Source organism: Ursus americanus, chromosome 1 (genome assembly GCF_024610735.1).
Source record: "Ursus americanus isolate L20-20 chromosome 1, mUrsAme1.1.p, whole genome shotgun sequence".
Lineage (NCBI taxonomy): Eukaryota > Metazoa > Chordata > Mammalia > Carnivora > Ursidae > Ursus > Ursus americanus.
Window position 1 is genome coordinate 43,732,568 of NC_142127.1, and position 18,479 is coordinate 43,751,046.

Below are 18,479 nucleotides of genomic sequence, written 5' to 3' on the forward strand. Positions count from 1 at the left end.
TTTCAAAGAGACCAAGGATAAGAACATTTAATATGTGCCAGTAGCTCTCCCTCCTCTGTGCCTAATCTCGGTCTTCTCCCTGAGCTCCAGCACAGCATTTCTACATCTTGCTTGCATTTTGCCCAGCCTCTAAACAGATGGCACCATCTAGCAACTCTCTTATGTCCAACCTTTAAACTTATTTGAATGTGATCTTTGAACCAATAGCAGCCGCGCCACCTGAAAACTTTAAAGAAATGCAAATTCTCGGGCCTCACCCCAAAGTACTGAACCGGAAACTCTGGAGGGGGTGCCTGGCAATCTGTGTTTTAACTAGTCCTTCAAGGGATTCAGACACATGTTGAAGTTTGAGAACCACTGCTCCAGAGAATGTGCTCTTTCCTCTCTCTTCCAGTCTAGCTGGTCCCTAGCTCATGGTATTTCTTGTCCATTCTGCATGTTTACTCTAATATCAGGGTAAATTCTTTATATACTTTTCAGAATTATTATACATTCTTAAAGGAGCTTATCTGACTGGTGTAGCTAATTATTACCCCCACCACAGTTAGTAAAAGATTTATGAGTACCCTAGCTCATGGTCACTGGCTAGCCCATGCTTGAGCCACTTCTGGAATACCTTGCAACACCAAGTCCTGTCAGTGGCCAGCTCTCCTAAACAACAACAACAACAACAACAACACAAACAAACAAAACACACAGACTAAAACTGCGTTCCTGAGAAGATGGCAGAAGATAAACTAGAAAGAGGCCTACTCCTGTCCAATAAGTTAATCTTTAATTAAATTGATCTGTGGAGTATGCATTCAGCAAACGACTAGTGGGAATTTTCTTAGTTGAATAACCTGGATTTCAGGGTTCTTATAGGAAAGACAAGAGGCAGCAATTACTACTCGACAGCATTGGAAACAATCAGAGGCAAGGAGGTCTACCTTCTCTGATATTCAGAGATGGTTCACGTTAGGGTTGAAGTGAAAGAGCCTATCATAAACTGTTATATGAACAAGGATCCAGTTCACAGGTTACACGGGTGTCATCCAGTCTGTACCTTTGATGGAAATGCATTGGTAGATGTTTACATTAGTGCGTAAAGATACTATTTCCTTCCTTTCTTTTTTAAATTAAGAATCATTTTATAAATTCAAATGTCATGACAACCTCAGAAATTGGTTTTAAATCCTAAAGTTGCTTTGTTAGGGGCAAGAAGTGGCAGGGAGGGAAAGAATTTCAGTAGAAATCTCTTATTAAATTGAGGCAGAAAATAGATGGGAGGTGGTTCTTGAAGTTTTGCATGGTGGCAAAATAAAGAGACAGACAAGTGATCTTGCAAAATAGATGTGAGTTTCTAAGATTTATTCTATCATAATTTGAAAGATGTTGGTAATTCATGTAAGGCAGTTTTGTTCTAAAGTGGATTAGGAATAATAATAATAAAAAAGAACAACTGTTTATTAGGCATTAATGCAATACTCAGTTCCTACCAGGAGTTGTTTTTGTTTTGTTTTTTAACCTACTTGAAGAGTCAAGGTTAATTTAATTTTTGGTGTCTGAAGCAATACCCAAACTACAAGATAATAGATGGTTAAGTGCTAAATTACATTATCCTCGATGTGCTTCTCTTTGTACATTCTTGGAACTCTCATCTCTTGTGATTTTATCTAATAACTATGTAGGTCAGTATTTCTCAGTCTTGAGTCATGTAGGGATAGACTGCTGCAAAAATTTCTTACATTCCCTCACTATGAATGAAAGTATTTTTATTATCATTTTACCAAAACATGTGTCAATCTAAAAATAGGCACAAACCACTTAACCTTATGATTCTTAAACATCTATAAAAAACAAATCTACAAATTAAATACAGAAAAGTTATATAGCCAGTAGAATTTAAACTAATTGAGTCACATGGATCATGTTTATTGAAGTAAAAAATCCCACTCCGAGCCCGAGCACGGTTCCACCTAAGGTGCAGCTTTCCGTGCTTTCAACAGGTCTTTCTTACTATGAGTCACATGATGACGCAGCTCTCACCACTTCTTTACTCAAACCACTGTGAAACTATCCTTTATACACTTCCTCTGGGTTTTTTTTTTCTTTTTCTTTTGCTGTGATTTGTACAAATGCATCATGTGTGTATTAACTCTGCTTGCAATATTTTCTATTTGGCAACAATTAATACAGTGCTATCAATTGTCAACTTGAAATACAAATGAAAAGGTGAGAAAATTGGGGGTGATTTGATGTAGGGTAGCTGTCCAGATGGTCCCAAATTTTCTTGTTATTTTTAAGAGTGTCATGTGAAAGAAATCCTCATGAAAAGATATTTTAAAAATCCTCATTAAAAACGGAGTGCCGCTGTGGTGGACACAGCTGTGCCTACCAGTTCCCCTATAAGGAAGCATGTGGTGCCCCAGCCACCAGAAGACAGCATCCAGTTCTCAGTTCCTTTAGGGTTTGTTCAGCTGCAAAGAGCTGCCAAGGGCTCGGCCTTCACAGGTACCCACATTCAAGGACAGATGGAGGCAGCAATAATAAAAGTTGGCTATTTCACCCAAACAGGGACAACTCTGATGGGCCACATATGTTCCAGTCTTCCATGGACTTGGCTGAGGCTTTGTTGGCCTGCCTTGCAGTTCCATCTTGCCCTCCCAATCCTGCTTTCTGCCTCTCTTCCATTAGTGATGATCCTTAATAAACACCTGCATGCCAAACTCCATCTGAGTGTCTGCTTCTACAGAGTCCAGCCAACCAACAAGCACTCTCGAGAATCTCTCTGAGGATCCCAGAGGAGTGAGAACCCTTCTTCTGGGGTCCTGATTCTTCTTGCAAGCTTCTAGTCTCAAAGTTCAGCTTCTGATTGTATACTCCTGTCAGTACTTGAAATTCAACAGGTCCAAAGTTGACACATAACCGATCTCTTGGGCTTGTGCCCGAGAACAACTTGTGGTTTTCCTCCCTGCTTTATAATTTATTTAATGGCACTACCATTGTATTCCCACAGGATCAAAATTTGAGAGGTAATTTTGATTTCTCACACATCTTGCTCTGAACAGTCTATTATTTATGCTTCTTAACATGGGAAGGACTTTACTCACTTCTCCAGGGATTCACTCCCCTCTAAACAAGGGATCTGCTGAAATTGTAATGGAGACTTTCACTTTGCTCTTGGGATATCTATTCCTTTTAATAGTTTTCAGTTTGCCTTCTCTTCGATTCCATAAACTTTAAAAGACACAAAAATTTTTTCTCATAAAGGATACATACACAAAATGCCAACCCACAATCACCGACTTATTTTGGAGTGCAGTATGTTGTCTCATCTATTGAATAAAAGAATAATGCTTTGAGAGGATGGCAGCAAGGGCCAAGGGCTTCACTTTTCCTCCTGCAGTTGAGATTAAGGCAGCACAGTCATTAAAACAAAACATGAATTTTGTTTAAAATAAAGCAATAAAACAAAAAAATACATTCAATTTTCTTTTCCTCTTTATCTTTTATATTGGACTAAAGAGTAAAGAAAACCAAATCTGATAAATGCAGAAATAATAGTTTTATAATATACAGACTAAAACGTGTGTGAATATGATGTGGTTTAGAAGTCTCTGAAAACATATGTACCTTTGAAAATATGTCAACTCATTGAAAGATACTGCTATTTAAAACTGGAAATCGTGTTGTCAATTGAAGATGAGAAACTGAGATGTTTGTGAGGGAGAGATTGTCAGGAAAGCAGTAGAACATTTCCTGCCCATGGGTGCAGTCTTGAGGATTTGCGATGGCCATGACGAGTCCAGCAACCATCACCAGGACACCGACAGGAAGCATGACACAGGACATAATCTTATCTGAGTGTGTCCTTGGTTCTTCAGATAGTTTCAGATAGCATGCTGATGGAATGATAAAAATCAGTGGAGCGGCACAGAGCACACCCTGTATATTGAAAACAAGAAATAACACTATGTTACCAAAGGGAGCATTCTTTGGACAGTTTTTGAAATACATTTTCAAAACGTACTTGTCTTTGTACATGTTAAAAGTTTAATAGGTTTAGTTGAATCAACCAAGGGAAAGAAGAATAACCCAAGAAAGACTTAAGAATAGGTTTTCCTCTTTCTGATGATATATTTACAAAGGAGAAGAATAAAATAATAGTGTATCAGACAAGAAAAAATGATCAGAAAATAATAATTTAGAAAATAAAGCAGAAGGGAAGACCAACTTCTGGCAAAACCTTGAAATGTCCCATATTTTCAGCACATCGCATTTTCTTATATTCTTATTTCAAATTGCTGAGTAACTACTATGCTGTTCAAATGTGACCGGTCTATTTGTCATTTATGTATAAGAGGGGACTGACTACTGGGAGGTGTGCAGGGGATATTATCTTTCCTCTTTCTTGAGTTGGTGTGAAAGTAGGTGTCCCTCTGTAAGAGAAAAGAAAGTGCCCACTCCGCGGGCACTTAACATGAAATAGTATTTCTAAATCCTCCTTCAAGTAAAACTAAACGTGTTAATTACCCTAGAAAATTGACAGCAGAACTAAATGACTATGACTCATTCACCCTCCCCTACATTAGCTTATGGATAAATCCAACCTGAGGGGGCATGTCAGATTGAAAATTATTGGAAGTAGTGTTGTCTATTATAAAAATACCAAGATGGATTCCTGGTGGCTCAGTCAGTTAAGCCTCCACTCTTGATTTCAGCTCAAGTTGTGATCTTACGGTTGTGAGATGGAGCCCCATGTCAGTCTTTCCACTCAGTGGGGAATCTGCTTGAGATTCTCTCTCCCTCTCTCTCTGCCCCTCCCCCCACTCACACCATATTGTGCATGCGTGCTCTCTCTCTCAAATAAATAAATAAATCTTTAAAAAGTAAAAAAAAATACCAAGAGTTACTGACTTCAAAGAAAAGATACTTTCCTTTGAGGAGGCTAAATTTGCACTAGACACTTTGCAAATGAAATAATGTTAAAATTTAATGCATTTTAGGCAATATAGTTTTAAAATTATATTAAACATTAATTATATATTAAACAAAATATAACATACTATTAAAATATATTAGATATAATTGTATAACAAATGCCATTCTCTTAAGCCATAAAACACAAGTTTTTAAAAATAGACAATAGCAAATGTGATATTGGTTTAAAATTAAAAGCAAGCTTTCCATAAAATATATGTTTTGCTATATTTGAAAAAGTTATTATGGAAATATGTAAATATATAGAAAAGTAGAAAGAATAGTATAATGAAACTCTATACACCTATCACCTAAGATTTAAAATTTTTTTGACACATTATTTGGTAGATTTCGCCAGGGAAAAATCACAGAAAACTGATTTTGAATCTGGATGATGTAAAAAACAGATTATACCTTAAAATAGTTTTAAAAGAAATATTTTCTCAATATCATCATTTACTAAAAGTACTGTTATACTCAGTACCATCCTCATACCAGAACTATTACATCTATGATTCTAAAAACATAACTTTTTTAGCTTTTACAAAAATAGAAGTCCAGAGAAATGGCAGTTGATTGGAATATGTTATGAAATGACTGTTGAGACACTATCTAAAAATTTGGGGAAGAATAAGAGGGACCATACTTCATGGAAAATGTCTACAGCCAGAGATATAAGAATGAGAAAAGAGGTGCCAAACTGTATTCTAATTTAAATATATAGAAAATGTAATTTTGCCATTCATAGTACTTGCATACGAATGAATACCTACAAAGGTAGACAGATATAAAGAATTAGTTTTCATATGGCAAGAATTGAATGAATTACGGACTCCCTAAGCTGTCTCGAAACACTTGAAACTGACAATGTTCTTTTAAGAAAAATACTGTAGAACTCCATCTGTGTTTATAATAATTATTATCCTTTGCTTTCTTCGAAAAAATTTTGAAAACAATGAAAAAATAATTAAGATATAAATATGTGTATGTGGGTGTGGGGGTGTGTATATGTATAGGGCCCCTTCTCTTTATAAGAACAAACATGTCAAGCTAATTCATTTGGAACTTCAGAGTGTTGAAAGTGCTATCAGGATGAAAAACGCCACCAGCTGCTGCTAAGAAGCTGTCATCAGTCAGCATTTTGGGACACTTCCAAACCTAACTTGCTGGGTAGTCCAAAGCAATGGGTGTTCTGTTTATGCTATAATTCTTAAGAGTTGAGAAAGTAGCAATTAGTGGGAAAACTCTATAGCTGATGTTTGTACTGGAAGAAGTCCAGTTGAGTATCTTGTCTAGATAGCAGTTACTTTCTTAATATTTGAAAGCTCAGTCTTGCTAGAGGTTGTTGTTAGGACCCGAGATCATCAGTAGAATGATACAGCAGTTCCATCTGTTCTTTTTTCTGTAAATTCATCCTGCTTATTTGATTTAATATAGACTTGTGTGAGAATACACCACTGGCTTTGGAACAGTTTTTGGAATTGCTTGACAGAATGTAAATATCATAAGTTTTCATTAAAGGGAAAATAAAATATAGCCTTATTTTAAAGGCAGGGCAGCACTGTCTTTTTGATAATAACACTATTGATGCCACGGCATTCTGCAGTTGCTGTAAGGAATTAACAGAAGGTGTTGAAGATTTTTACTGGCAAAACAAATTGGGAACTTATCTGAATTCTCCTACCAGAATAGAAACCTCTCAAAGGATACAAAGAAGCTAAAAACTCAACAAAAGAATGCTTATACATTCTTCTAAGTTTCTACTTTGTAATCAATTTGGATTCATGAAATGTATTCCTATACCTTAAAGAGAAACTCTGGCTAACTCAGGAGGTCTTTGGCAGCTTGGACTATGCCTTGCTCACCCTGATGACTGTATCTCTCTATGTGGGCTGCAATGGGTAATTGGCTTGCTTGCTTCCTTCTACTTTAAGCTGTGCACAGTGTTTGTTGGGCTGGTTACTCTGGCCACAGGCCCCAGCTGCTTCATCTTTTCTCTTTGTACTGTGAGTAAAAAACCCATAGGGCCCAATTACTGTAGATGCCTTTTTTCTCTAATAGCAGCACCAGTGCCCAGATCCTGAATTCTTAATACCAAGAATGGAGCTTCTGTTTATTTTATTTGCTTCTAAAATGAATCCTTTAAAATTGAGGGTGCATTTGCTTTGGAAAATATGTCATTGTCTACTGCTATGAAAACAATGAAATAAAAAGGAAACTAAGCTCTAAATGAGGTTTTGCTTTTTATTAACTAATATAAATCCAAATAATTTATCCTGTATTATTCTAGTCATAGTAAGTAACAGCATTTCCCTAACTTTGCAAATTGAAGGTCTGATTCTATTACACATCTCATTAGTGAAGATCATTATTCTACTTAGTGGTGATTCAGACACCACAGTAGAAAAGAATTCTTAGAGTACAACAATTGTTAACTAAGATAAAAGCTATTAGCTAAAAATTAATTTAGATGAAGAACTTTCAGTTCCATCTTATTTCATCTCCTGGTATTGATTTTAACTCATTATTAAAGTCTAACCATATGTATTATAGATTACTCTTAACCTCACTTGTAGGTAAATTTAATCCACAGGTTTTTAACTTAAAAATTGGATAGAGAGCGAGGAGGGAGTTAAGATGGTAGAGGAGTAGGGACCCCTTTTTCAGCCGGTCCCCTGAGTCGAGTTGGATAGGTACCAGAACAGTCTGAACATCCACGGAATCAGCCTGAGACGCAGAAGATACATCTGGATCTCTACAAATGAACATCTCCAGCGCTGAGTATTGAGGTATGAGGTGGGGAGCCGTGAAACTGCGCACAGATATCGGAAGATAAACGGAAGGGGGAGGGTGCCACCGCGTTCGGGCGCCGGGAAGCGGTAGCCACCTGCACGGGGGAGCAGGTGGACTCACGGATGGCACCGGTGGGCGAGAGAGCAGACTGAAACCGTGAGCCGGGGAGCGCGTGCCACCAGACTGAAACGGAGCTCTGGTGTGCTCACTGGAACCAGACTGAGACCGGGAGCTCCGGAGCGCGGGGCAGGGGGGGGGGGGCGCTGGCAGCTGGCGGTGTTAGAAACACAAAGGACAGAGATATGCCGGCCCTGGAAGTGAGGGCTGGGACGCCGGGTGTGGGGCGCACATCCCGGGTCGCTGCAGGGTTGAGCAGCACCAACAGAAACAGAGTTAAAGTGGCCAGAACATCAGTGGAGAATGGTCCACGATCCCTCTGTTCTGAGACAGAGGCTGAGATTCGGCCACTGCTGCTCTTACTCTTGGAAGAGGCGCAGCAAACTGCCAGGGAAAGCCGCCAGAGAACAAAAGCCTGGAAATACCGGCTCAGGCTCATGGTGTCCCCTTCCCCATCCCCCCTCACAGGGGACATGGAGACTCTACCCAAACAGGGTTGCGGCAGGCCCCTCCCCAAGAAGGCAGGCTGAAAAATCAAGAAGCCCACATCCCTAAGATCCCTATAAAACAAGGGCGCACGGCCTGGGTCCCCGGTCAATAATTTGGGCTCTGGACAACCCCACACCCTCTCCTCATCAGAATGACGAGAAGGAGAAATCCCCCCCAGCAAAGAAAAGACAATGAGTCTGTGGCCTCTGCCACAGAACTAATGGATATGGATATAACCAAATTATCAGAAATGGAATTCAGAATAACAATGGTCAAGGTGATGTGTAGACTTGAAAAAAGTATTAATGAAAATGTTTATGAGAATATAGAATCTCTAAGGGTGGAAGTGAGAACGAATCTGGCAGAAATTAAAAATTCTGTGAGCCAAATGCCGTCAAAACTAGAGGCTCTGACGGCCAGGGTGAATGAGGCAGAAGAACGTATCAGCGAATTGGAGGATGGGTTAGTAGAAGACAAAGCTAAAATAGAATCTGGACTTAAAAAAATCCACGCCCAAGAATGTAGGTTACGGGAGATTACTGACTCAATGAAACGTTCCAATGTCAGAATCATCAGCATCCCCGAGGGGTGGAGAAAAACAGAGGTCTAGAAGAGATAGTTGAACAAATTGTAGCTGAAAACTTCCCTAATCTAGCAAGGGAAGCAAACATTCGTGTCCAAGAGGCAGAGAGGACCCCTCCCAAGCTCAACCATGACAAACCTACGCCACATCACGTCATAGTGCAATTCTCAAATATTAGATCCAAGGATACAGTATTGAAAGCGGCCAGGGCAAAGAAATTTCTCACGTACCAAGGCAAAGGTATCAGAATTACGTCAGACCTGTCTACACAGACCTGGAATAAGAGAAAGGGTTGGGGGGACATTTTTAAAGCTCTTTCAGAGAAAAACATGCAGCCAAGGATCCTTTATCCAGCAAGGCTGTCATTCAGAATTGATGGAGAAATAAAGACCTTCCAGAATCGCCAGTCATTGACCAATTTCATAACCATGAAACCAGCCCTACAGGAGATATTAAGGGGGGTTCTATAAAGGTAAAAAGGCCCCAAGAGTGATACAGAACAGAAAGTCACAATCTATAGAAACAAAGACTTTACTGACAACATGGCATCATTAAAATCATATCTCTTAATAATCAGTCTCAATGTAAATGGCCTAAATGCTCCCATAAAACACCACAGGGTTGCAGATTGGATAAAAAGACACGACCCATCCATTTGCCATCTACAAGAGACTCATTTTGAACCTAAAGATACATTCAGACTGAAAGTAAAGGGATGGAATACCATCTTTCACACCAGTGGACCTCAAAAGTAAGCTGGGGTAGCTATTCTAATATCGGACAGATTGGATTTTAAACTAAAGACTATAGTTAGAGACACAGAAGGGCACTATATTATTCTTAAAGGATGTATCCAACAAGTGGATATGACAATTATAAATATATATGCCCCCAACAGGGGAGCAGCAAGATACACAAGCCAACTCTTAACCACAATAAAGAGACATATAGATAAAAATACATTAATAGTAGGGGACCTCAACACTCCACTATCAGAAATAGACAGAACACTCATGCAAAAAATCGACAAAGAAACAAGGGCTTTGAATGCCATACTCAACGAGTTGGAACTCATAGATATATATATATATATAGAACACTACAACCCAGAACCAAAGAATACTCATTCTCTTCTAATGCCCATGGAACATTCTCAAGAACAGACCATGTTCTGGGACACAAAACAGGTCTCAACCAATACCAAAAGACTGAAATTATTCCCTGCATATTCTCAGACCACAACTCTTTGAAATTGGAACTCAACCACAGGAAAAATTTGGAAGAAACTCAAACACTTGGAGACTAAGAACCATCCTGCTCAGGAATGATTCAATAAACCAGGAAATCAAAAGTCAATTTAAAAAATTTATGGAGACCAATGAGAATGAAAACACAATGGTCCAAAACCTATGGGATACTGCAAAGGCAGTCCTAAGGGGGAAATACATAGCCATCCAAGCCTCACTCAAAAGAATAGAAAAATATAAAATGCAGTTTTTATAGTGTCACCTCAAGAAGCTGGAACAGCAACAGAGGGACAGGCCTAATCCTTGCACGAGGAAGCAGTTGAACAAGATTAGAGCAGAAATCAATGAATTAGAAACCAGGAGTAGAGTAGAGCAGATCAACAGGACTAGAAGCTGGTTCTTTGAGAGAATTAATAAAATTGACAGACCACTGGCAAGACTTATCCAAAAGAATAGAGAAAGGACCCAAATTAATAAAATTATGAATGAAGAAGGAGAGGTCATAACCAACACCAATGAAATTGGAAGGATTATTAGAAACTTTTATCAACTGCTTTATGCCAATAAATTAAGCAATCTGGAAGAGATGGAAGCTTTCCTGGAAACCTATAAACTACCAAGACTGAAACAGGAAGAAACTGATTTTTTAAACAGGCCAATTAATTATGAATAGATTGAGTCAGTGATAAACAACCTTCCAAAAAACAAAACTCCAGGCCCGGACGGTTTTCCTGGGGAATTCTACCAAACATTCAAAGAAGAAATAATACCTATTCTCCTAAAGCCATTTCAAAAAATAGAAACAGAAGGAAAGCTACCAAACTCATTCTATGAGGCCAATATTACCTTGATCCCCAAACCAGGCAAAAACCCCATCAAAAAGGAGAATTACAGACTGATTTCCCTAATGAATATGGATGCCAAAATCCTCAACAAGATCCTGGCTAACAGAATCCAACAGTACATTAAAAGGATTATCCATCATGATCAAGTGGGATTCATACCTGGGGTGCAAGCATGGTTCGACATTCACATCGATCAGCGTGATAGATCATATCAACAAGAAAAGACTCAGGAACCATATGATCCTCTCAATAGATGCAGAAAAAGCATTTGACAAAATACAGCATCCATTCCTGATTAAAACCCTTCAGAGTGTAGGGATAGAGGGTACATTCCTCAATCTCATAAAAACCATTTATGAAAAGCCTACAGCAAATATCATTCTCAATGAGGAAAAGCTGGAAGCCTTCTCCTTAAGATCAGGAACACGACAAGGATGCCCACTCTCGCCACTACTATTCAACATAGTACTAGAAGTCCTTGCAACAGCAACCAGACAACAAAAAGGGATCAAAGGTATCCAAATCGGCAAAGAAGAAGTCAAACTGTCTCTCTTCGCAGATGACATGATACTCTATATGGAAAACCCAAAGAGAAATCCACTCCCAAACTATTAGAAGTTATAGAGCAATTCAGTTATGTGCCGGGATACAAAATCAATGCTCAGAAATCAGTTGCATTTCTATACACGAATAATGAGACTGAAGAAAGAGAGATTAGGGAATCCATCCCATTTACAATAACACCAAAAACCATACGTTACCTTGGAATTAACTTAACCAGAGACGTAAAGGACCTATATTCTAGAAACTATAAATCACTCTTGAAAGACATTGAGGAAGACATAAAAAGATGGAAAAATATTCCATGCTCATGGATCGGAAGAATTAACATAGTTAAAATGTCCATGCTACCCAGAGCAATCTACACTTTCAATGCTATCCCGATCAAAATACCGATGACATTTTTCAAAGAACTGGAACAAATAGTCCTTAAATTTGTATGGAACCAGAAAAGGCCCCAAATTGCCAAGGAACTGTTGAAAAGGAAAAACCAAGCTGGGGGCATCACAATGCCGGATTTCAAGCTGTACTACAAAGCCGTGATCACAAAGACAGCATGGTACTGGCACAAAAACAGACACATAGACCAATGGAACAGAATAGAGAACCCAGAAATGGACCCTTGGCTCTTTGGGCAACTAATCTTTGATAAAGCAGGAAAAAACATCTGGTGGAAAAAAGACAGTCTCTTCAATAAATGGTGCTGGGAAAATTGGACAGCTACATGCAAAAGAATGAAACTTGACCACTCTCTCACACCATACACAAAGATAAACTCCAAATGGATGAAAGACCTTGATGTGAGACAGGAATCCATCAAAATCCTGGAGGAGAACATAGGCAGCAACCTCTACGACATCAGCCAATGCAACCTTTTTCATGACACATCTCCAAAGGCAAGAGAAACAAAAGATAAAATGAACTTGTGTGACTTCATCAAGATAAAAAGCTTCTGCACAGGCAAGGAAACAGTCAAAAAAACTAAGAGGCAGCCCACGGAACGGGAGAAGATATTTGCAAATGACACTACAGATAAAAGACTGGCATCCAAGATCTACAAAGAACTTCTCAAACTCAATACGTGAGAAACAAATAAACAAATCATAAAATGGGCAGAAGATATGAACAGACACTTTTCCAATGATGACATACAAATGGCTAACAGACACATGAAAAAATGTTCAACATCATTAGCCATCAGGGAAATTCAAATCAAAACCACACTAAGATACCACCTTATACCAGTTAGAATGGCAAAAATTGACAAGGCAAGAAACAACAATTGCTGGAGAGGATGTGGAGAAATGGGATCCCTCCTACACTGTTGGTGGGAATGCAAGTTGGTACAGCCACTCTGGAAAACAGTGTGGAGGTCCCTTAAAAAGTTAAAAATTGAGCTACCCTATGACCCAGCCATTGCACTATTGGGTATTTACCCCAAAGATACAGACGTAGTGAAGAGAAGGGCCATATGCACCCCAATGTTCATAGCAGCATTGTCCACAATAGCTAAATCGTGGAAGGAACCGAAATGCCCTTCAACAGATGACTGGATTAAGAAGTTGGTGGTCCATATATACAATGGAATATTACTCAGCTATCAGAAAGAACAAGTTCTCAACATTTGTTGCGACATGGACGGCACTGGAGGAGATAATGCTAAGTGAAATAAGTCAAGCAGAGAAAGACAATTATCATATGATTTCTCTCATCTATGGAACATAAGAACTAGGAAGATCGGTAGGGGAAGAAAGGGATAAAGAAAGGGGGGTAATCAGAAGGGGGAATGAAGCATGAGAGACTATGGACTCTGAGAAACAAACTGAGGGCTTCAGAGGGGAGGGGGGTGGAGGAATGGGATAGGTTGGTGATGGGTAGTAAGGAGGGCACGTATTGCATGGTGCACTGGGTGTGATACGCAACTAATGAATCATCGAACTTTACATCAAAAACCAGGGATGTATTTTATGGTGACTAACATAATATAATAAAAAAACATTTAAAAAATTGGATAGAGAAATGAACCTACTTATTTTACATAATTTAAAGCCTTCTATTTAGGAAACCTTAGGCTAGCATAATAATTAAAAATGTGGGCTATAGGGGCTGAAAGCCTGTGTTCAAATCTTGATTCTGCCACTTACAGCTAGTTTGAACTATTTAATCACTCTGTGCCTCAGTTTCTTCATCTGCAAAACTAATACAGATTAAGGAAGATAACACATGCAAAACACTTGGCACAGAGTAAGCAATACATGTTAGCTCATACTGTCATTCTGAAGTGGAACATAGCATGCTTTAAGTACTTCTAACGTGTTACATGATCCGGCCTACATTAGTTACTGAGAGAAATGATGCCTCATCTTGCTGTATTAAACATGACAAATGTCCACACAAAGGGAGTTGAGTAAAGACCTGAATATGTTGTTGTGAATGCCAGAAGACTTTTGTTCATTGGAAAAACATACGCTCAGGTGATCTGTAAAAGAATGGAGATCCTGTATTTTATTACATTCTCACAAAATGCCCTTAGTGATTCAGCATTTCCATGCAATACCTGGTGCTTATCACAGGTGCTCTCCTTAATCCCCATCACCTGCATAACCCATCCCCCACCTACCTTCCCTCTCATAACCATCAGTTTGTTCTCTATAGTTAAGAGTCTGTTTCTTGGCTTGCCTCCCTCTCTTTTTTCCCCCTTTGCTTGTTTGTTTCCTAAATTCCACATATGAGTGAAATCATATGGTATTTGTCTTTCTCTGACTTATTTCACTTAGCACAATACTCTCTAGCTCCATTCATGTTGTTGCAAATGGCAAGATTTCATTCTTTTTTAAGACAGAGTAATATTCCATTTTGTATGTGTGCCACATCTTCTTTATGCATTCATCACTCGATGGACATTTAGGCTGTTTACATAATTTAGTTATTGTAGAGAATGCTGCTATAAACATTTGAATTGGTATTTTTGTATTCTTTGGGTAAATGACTAGTAGTGCAATTGCTGGGTCATAGGATAGTTCTATTTTTAACTTTTTGAGGAAACTCCACACTGTTTTCCAAATTGAGTGCACCAGTTTGGATTCCCACCAGCAGTGCAATAGAATTCCCCTTTCTTCACATTCTTGCCAACATCTATTGTTTCTTGTGTTGTTAATTTTAGCCATTCTGATAGGTGTGAGGTGACATCTCATTGTAGTCTTGATTTGTATTTTCCTGATGATGAGTGATGTTGAGCATCTTTTCATGTGTCCGTTGGCCATCTGGATGTCTTCTGCCCATTTTTTAATTGGATTATTCATTTTTGGGGTGTTGAGTTTGTTAAGTTCTTTATATATTTTGGATATTGACCCTTTATCAGATGTCATTTGCAAATATCTTCTCTCATTCCATAGGTTGCCTTTTAGTGTTGTTGGTTGTTTTCATCTATGTGCAGAAACTTTTTATTTTGATGTAGTCCCAATAGGTTATTTTTACTTTTGTTTCCCTTGCCTCAGGAGACATATGTAGCAAGAAGTTGCTATGGCTGATGTCAAATGGGTTACTGCTGCCTGTGTTCTCCCATAAGATTTTTATAGTGTCAAGTCTCACATTTCGGTCTTTAATCCATTTTGAATTTATTTTTGTGTTGGGTGTAAGAAAGTCCAGTTTTATTCTTTTGCATGTTGTTATCCAGTTTTCCCAAAACCATTTGTTGAAGAGACTGTCTTTTCCTGTTGCATATTCTTTCTGCTTTGCCAATGATTAATTGACCATATAGTTATGGACTCACTTTTTTTTTTATTTTATTATGATATGTTAGTCACCATACAGTACATCATTAGTTTTTGATGTAGTGCTCCCTGATTCATTGTTTGTATATAACACCCAGTGTTCCATGCAATACTTGCCCTCCTTAATACCCATCACTGGGCTAGCCTATCCCCTCACCCTCCTCCCCTCTAAAATCCTCAGTTTGTTTCCCAGAGTCCATAGTCTCTCGTGGTTCATTTCCCCTTCTTTTTACCCCCCCCTTCATTCTTCCCTTCCTTCTCCTACTGAACTCCCTGCTATTCCTTATGTTCCACAAATGAGTGAAACCATATGGTAATTGTCTTTCTCTGGTTGACTTATTTCACTTAGCGTGATCTCCTCCAGTCCCATCCATGTTGATGCAAATGTTGGGTAATCTTTTTTCTGATGGCTGAGTAATATTCCATTGTATATATGGACCACAGCTTCTTTATCCATTCGCCTGTTGAAGGGCATCTCGGCTCCTTCCACAGTCTAGCTATTGTGGACAATGCTGCTATGAACATTGGGGTGCATATGGCCCTTCTCTTCACTACGTCTGTATCTTTGGGGTAAATACCTTTGGGGTAAAAGTAGTGCAATTGATGGGTCATAGGGTAGCTCAATTTTTAAATTTGTGGGACCTCTATACTGTTTTCCAAAGTGGCTGTACCAACTTGCATTCCCACCAACAGTGTAAGAGGATTCCCCTTTCTCCACATCCTCTCCAGCAATTGTTGTTTCTTGCCTTGTCCATTTTTGCCATTCTAACTGGCATAAGGTGGTATCTTAGTGTGGTTTTGATTTGAATTTCCCTGATGGCTAATGATATTGAACATTTTTTCATGTGTCTGTTAGCCATTTGTATGTCTTCATTGGAAAAGTGTCTGTTCATATCTTCTGCCCATTTTTTGATTTGATTATTTGTTTCTTTTATATTGAGTTTGAGAAGTTCTTTATAGATCTTGGATACCAGCCTTTTATCTGTAGTGTCATTTGCAAATATCTTCTCCCATTCGTGGGCTGCCTCTTAGTTTTTTTGATGTTTCCTTGGCTGTGCAGAAGCTTTTTATCTTGATGAAGTCCCACAAGTTCATTTTTTCTTTTGTTTCTCTTGCCTTTGGAGATGTGTCGCGAAAGAACTTGCTGTGGCTGATGTCATAGAGGTTGCTGCCTATGTTCTCCTCCAGGATTTTGATGGATTCCTGTCTCACATCGAGGTCTTTATCCATTTGGAGTTTATCTTTGTGTATGGTGTGAGAGAGTGGTCAAGTTTTATTCTTCTGTATATAGCTGTCCAGTTTTCCCAGCACCATTTATTGAAGATACTATCTTTTTTTCCACTGGATGATTTTCCTGCTTTATCAAAGATTAGTTGACCATAGAGTCGAGGGTCCATTTCTGGAGTCTGTATTCTGTTCCATTGGTCTATGTGTCTGTTTTTGTGCCAGTACCATGCTGTCTTTGTGACCACAACTTTGTAGTATAGCTTGAAATCAGGCAAAGTGATGCCCCCACCTTTGTTTTTCTTTTTCAACATTTCCTTGGTGATTCAGGATCTTTTCTGGTTCCACACAAATTTTAGGATTGTTTGTTCCAGTACTTTGAAAAATGTCATTAGTATTTTGATCTGGATGGCATTGAAAGTGTAGATTGCTCTGGGTAGCACAGACATTTTAACTATGTTTATTCTTCCGATCCAGAGCATGGAATGTTTTTCCATCTTTTTGTGTCTTCTTCAATGTTTTTTTTATCAGTGTTTTGTAGTTTCTAGAGTATAGATCCTTTACCTCTCTGGTTAAGTTTATTCGGAGATATCTTATGGTTTTTGGCGCTATTGTAAATGGAATCGATTCCCTAATTTCTCTTTCTTCAGTCTCATTGTTAGTGTATAGAAATGCAACTGATTTCTGAGCATTGATTTTGCATCCTGCCACATTACTGAATTTTTCTATGAGTTCTAGTAATTTGGGGGTGGAGTCTTTTGGATTTTCCATGTAAAGTATCGTGTCATCTGCGAAGAGAAAGAGTTTGACTTTTTTGCTGATTTGAATACCTTTTATTCTTTTTTGTTGTCCGATTGCTGTTGCTAGGACTTCTAGTACTATGTTGAACAATAACGTTGAGAGTGGGCATCCTTGTAGTGTTCCTGATCTTAAGGGAAAGGCTCTCAGCTTTTCTGCATTAAGAATGATATTCGCTGTAGGCTTTTCATAGATGGTTTTTTATGAAATTGAGGAATATACCCTCTATCCCTACACTCTGAAGGGTTTTAATCAGGAATGGATGCTGTATTTTGTCAAATGATTTTTCTGCATCAATTGAGAGGATCATATGGTTCTTGTCTCTTCACTTATTGTGATCTATCACACTGATTGATTTGTGAATGTTGAACCACCCTTGCATCCCAGGGATGAATCCCATTTGGTTGTGATGCATAGTCCTTTTAATGTACTGTTGGATCCTATTAGCTGGGATCTTGCTGAGAATTTTGGCATCCATATTCATCAGGGATATTGGTCTGTGATTCTCCTTTTTGATGGGGTCTTTGCCTGGTTTGGGGATCAAGGTAATACTGGCCTCATAAAATGAATTTGGTAGTTTTCCTTCTGTTTCTATTTTTGGAAACAGCTTCAGGAGAACAGGTATTATTTCTTCTTTGAATGTTTGGTAGAATTCCCCCAAGGAACCCATCAGGCCCTGGACTCTTGTTTTTTGGGAGGTTTTTGATCACTACTTCAATCTCTTCACGATTAATTGGTCTGTTTAGATAATCAATTTCTTCCTGTTTCAGTCTTGGTAGTTTATAGGTTTACAGGAAGGCGTCCATTTCTTCCAGGTTGTTTAATTTATTGGTGTATAGTGGTTGATAATAGTTTCTAATGGTTGTTTCTATTTCCTTGGTGTTAGTTGTAATCTCTCCCCCTTCATTCATAATTATGGGCTCACTTCTCTAAACCTAGTGTAATTGTTTTGGGTTATTTGATTGTAACAGACAACTTTAAATCTCTTTTTTAATTGTCTTTTAATGAATATTATATAAGCAGGTTTTAAAAATATCTAAGGATATAGAATCATGTTTTAAATTTTTTTTAAAAGATTTTATTTATT

At 38.4% G+C, this 18,479-nt stretch overlaps 1 protein-coding gene across 2 annotated transcripts in view; it reads right to left on the reverse strand.

Annotated features, from left to right (window-relative positions):
- Positions 1-1,773: 1,773 nt before the first annotated feature.
- Positions 1,774-18,479, reverse strand: part of SLC38A11 (solute carrier family 38 member 11) — a 60,657-nt gene continuing 43,951 nt past the window's right edge. For both annotated transcript variants that reach the window (XM_045783453.2, XM_045783462.2), the window contains one exon: positions 1,774-3,927. In XM_045783453.2, the coding sequence (XP_045639409.1) occupies positions 3,634-3,927 (294 nt within the window). In that variant the 3' untranslated portion in view covers positions 1,774-3,633. The remainder of the gene's footprint in view (positions 3,928-18,479) is intronic.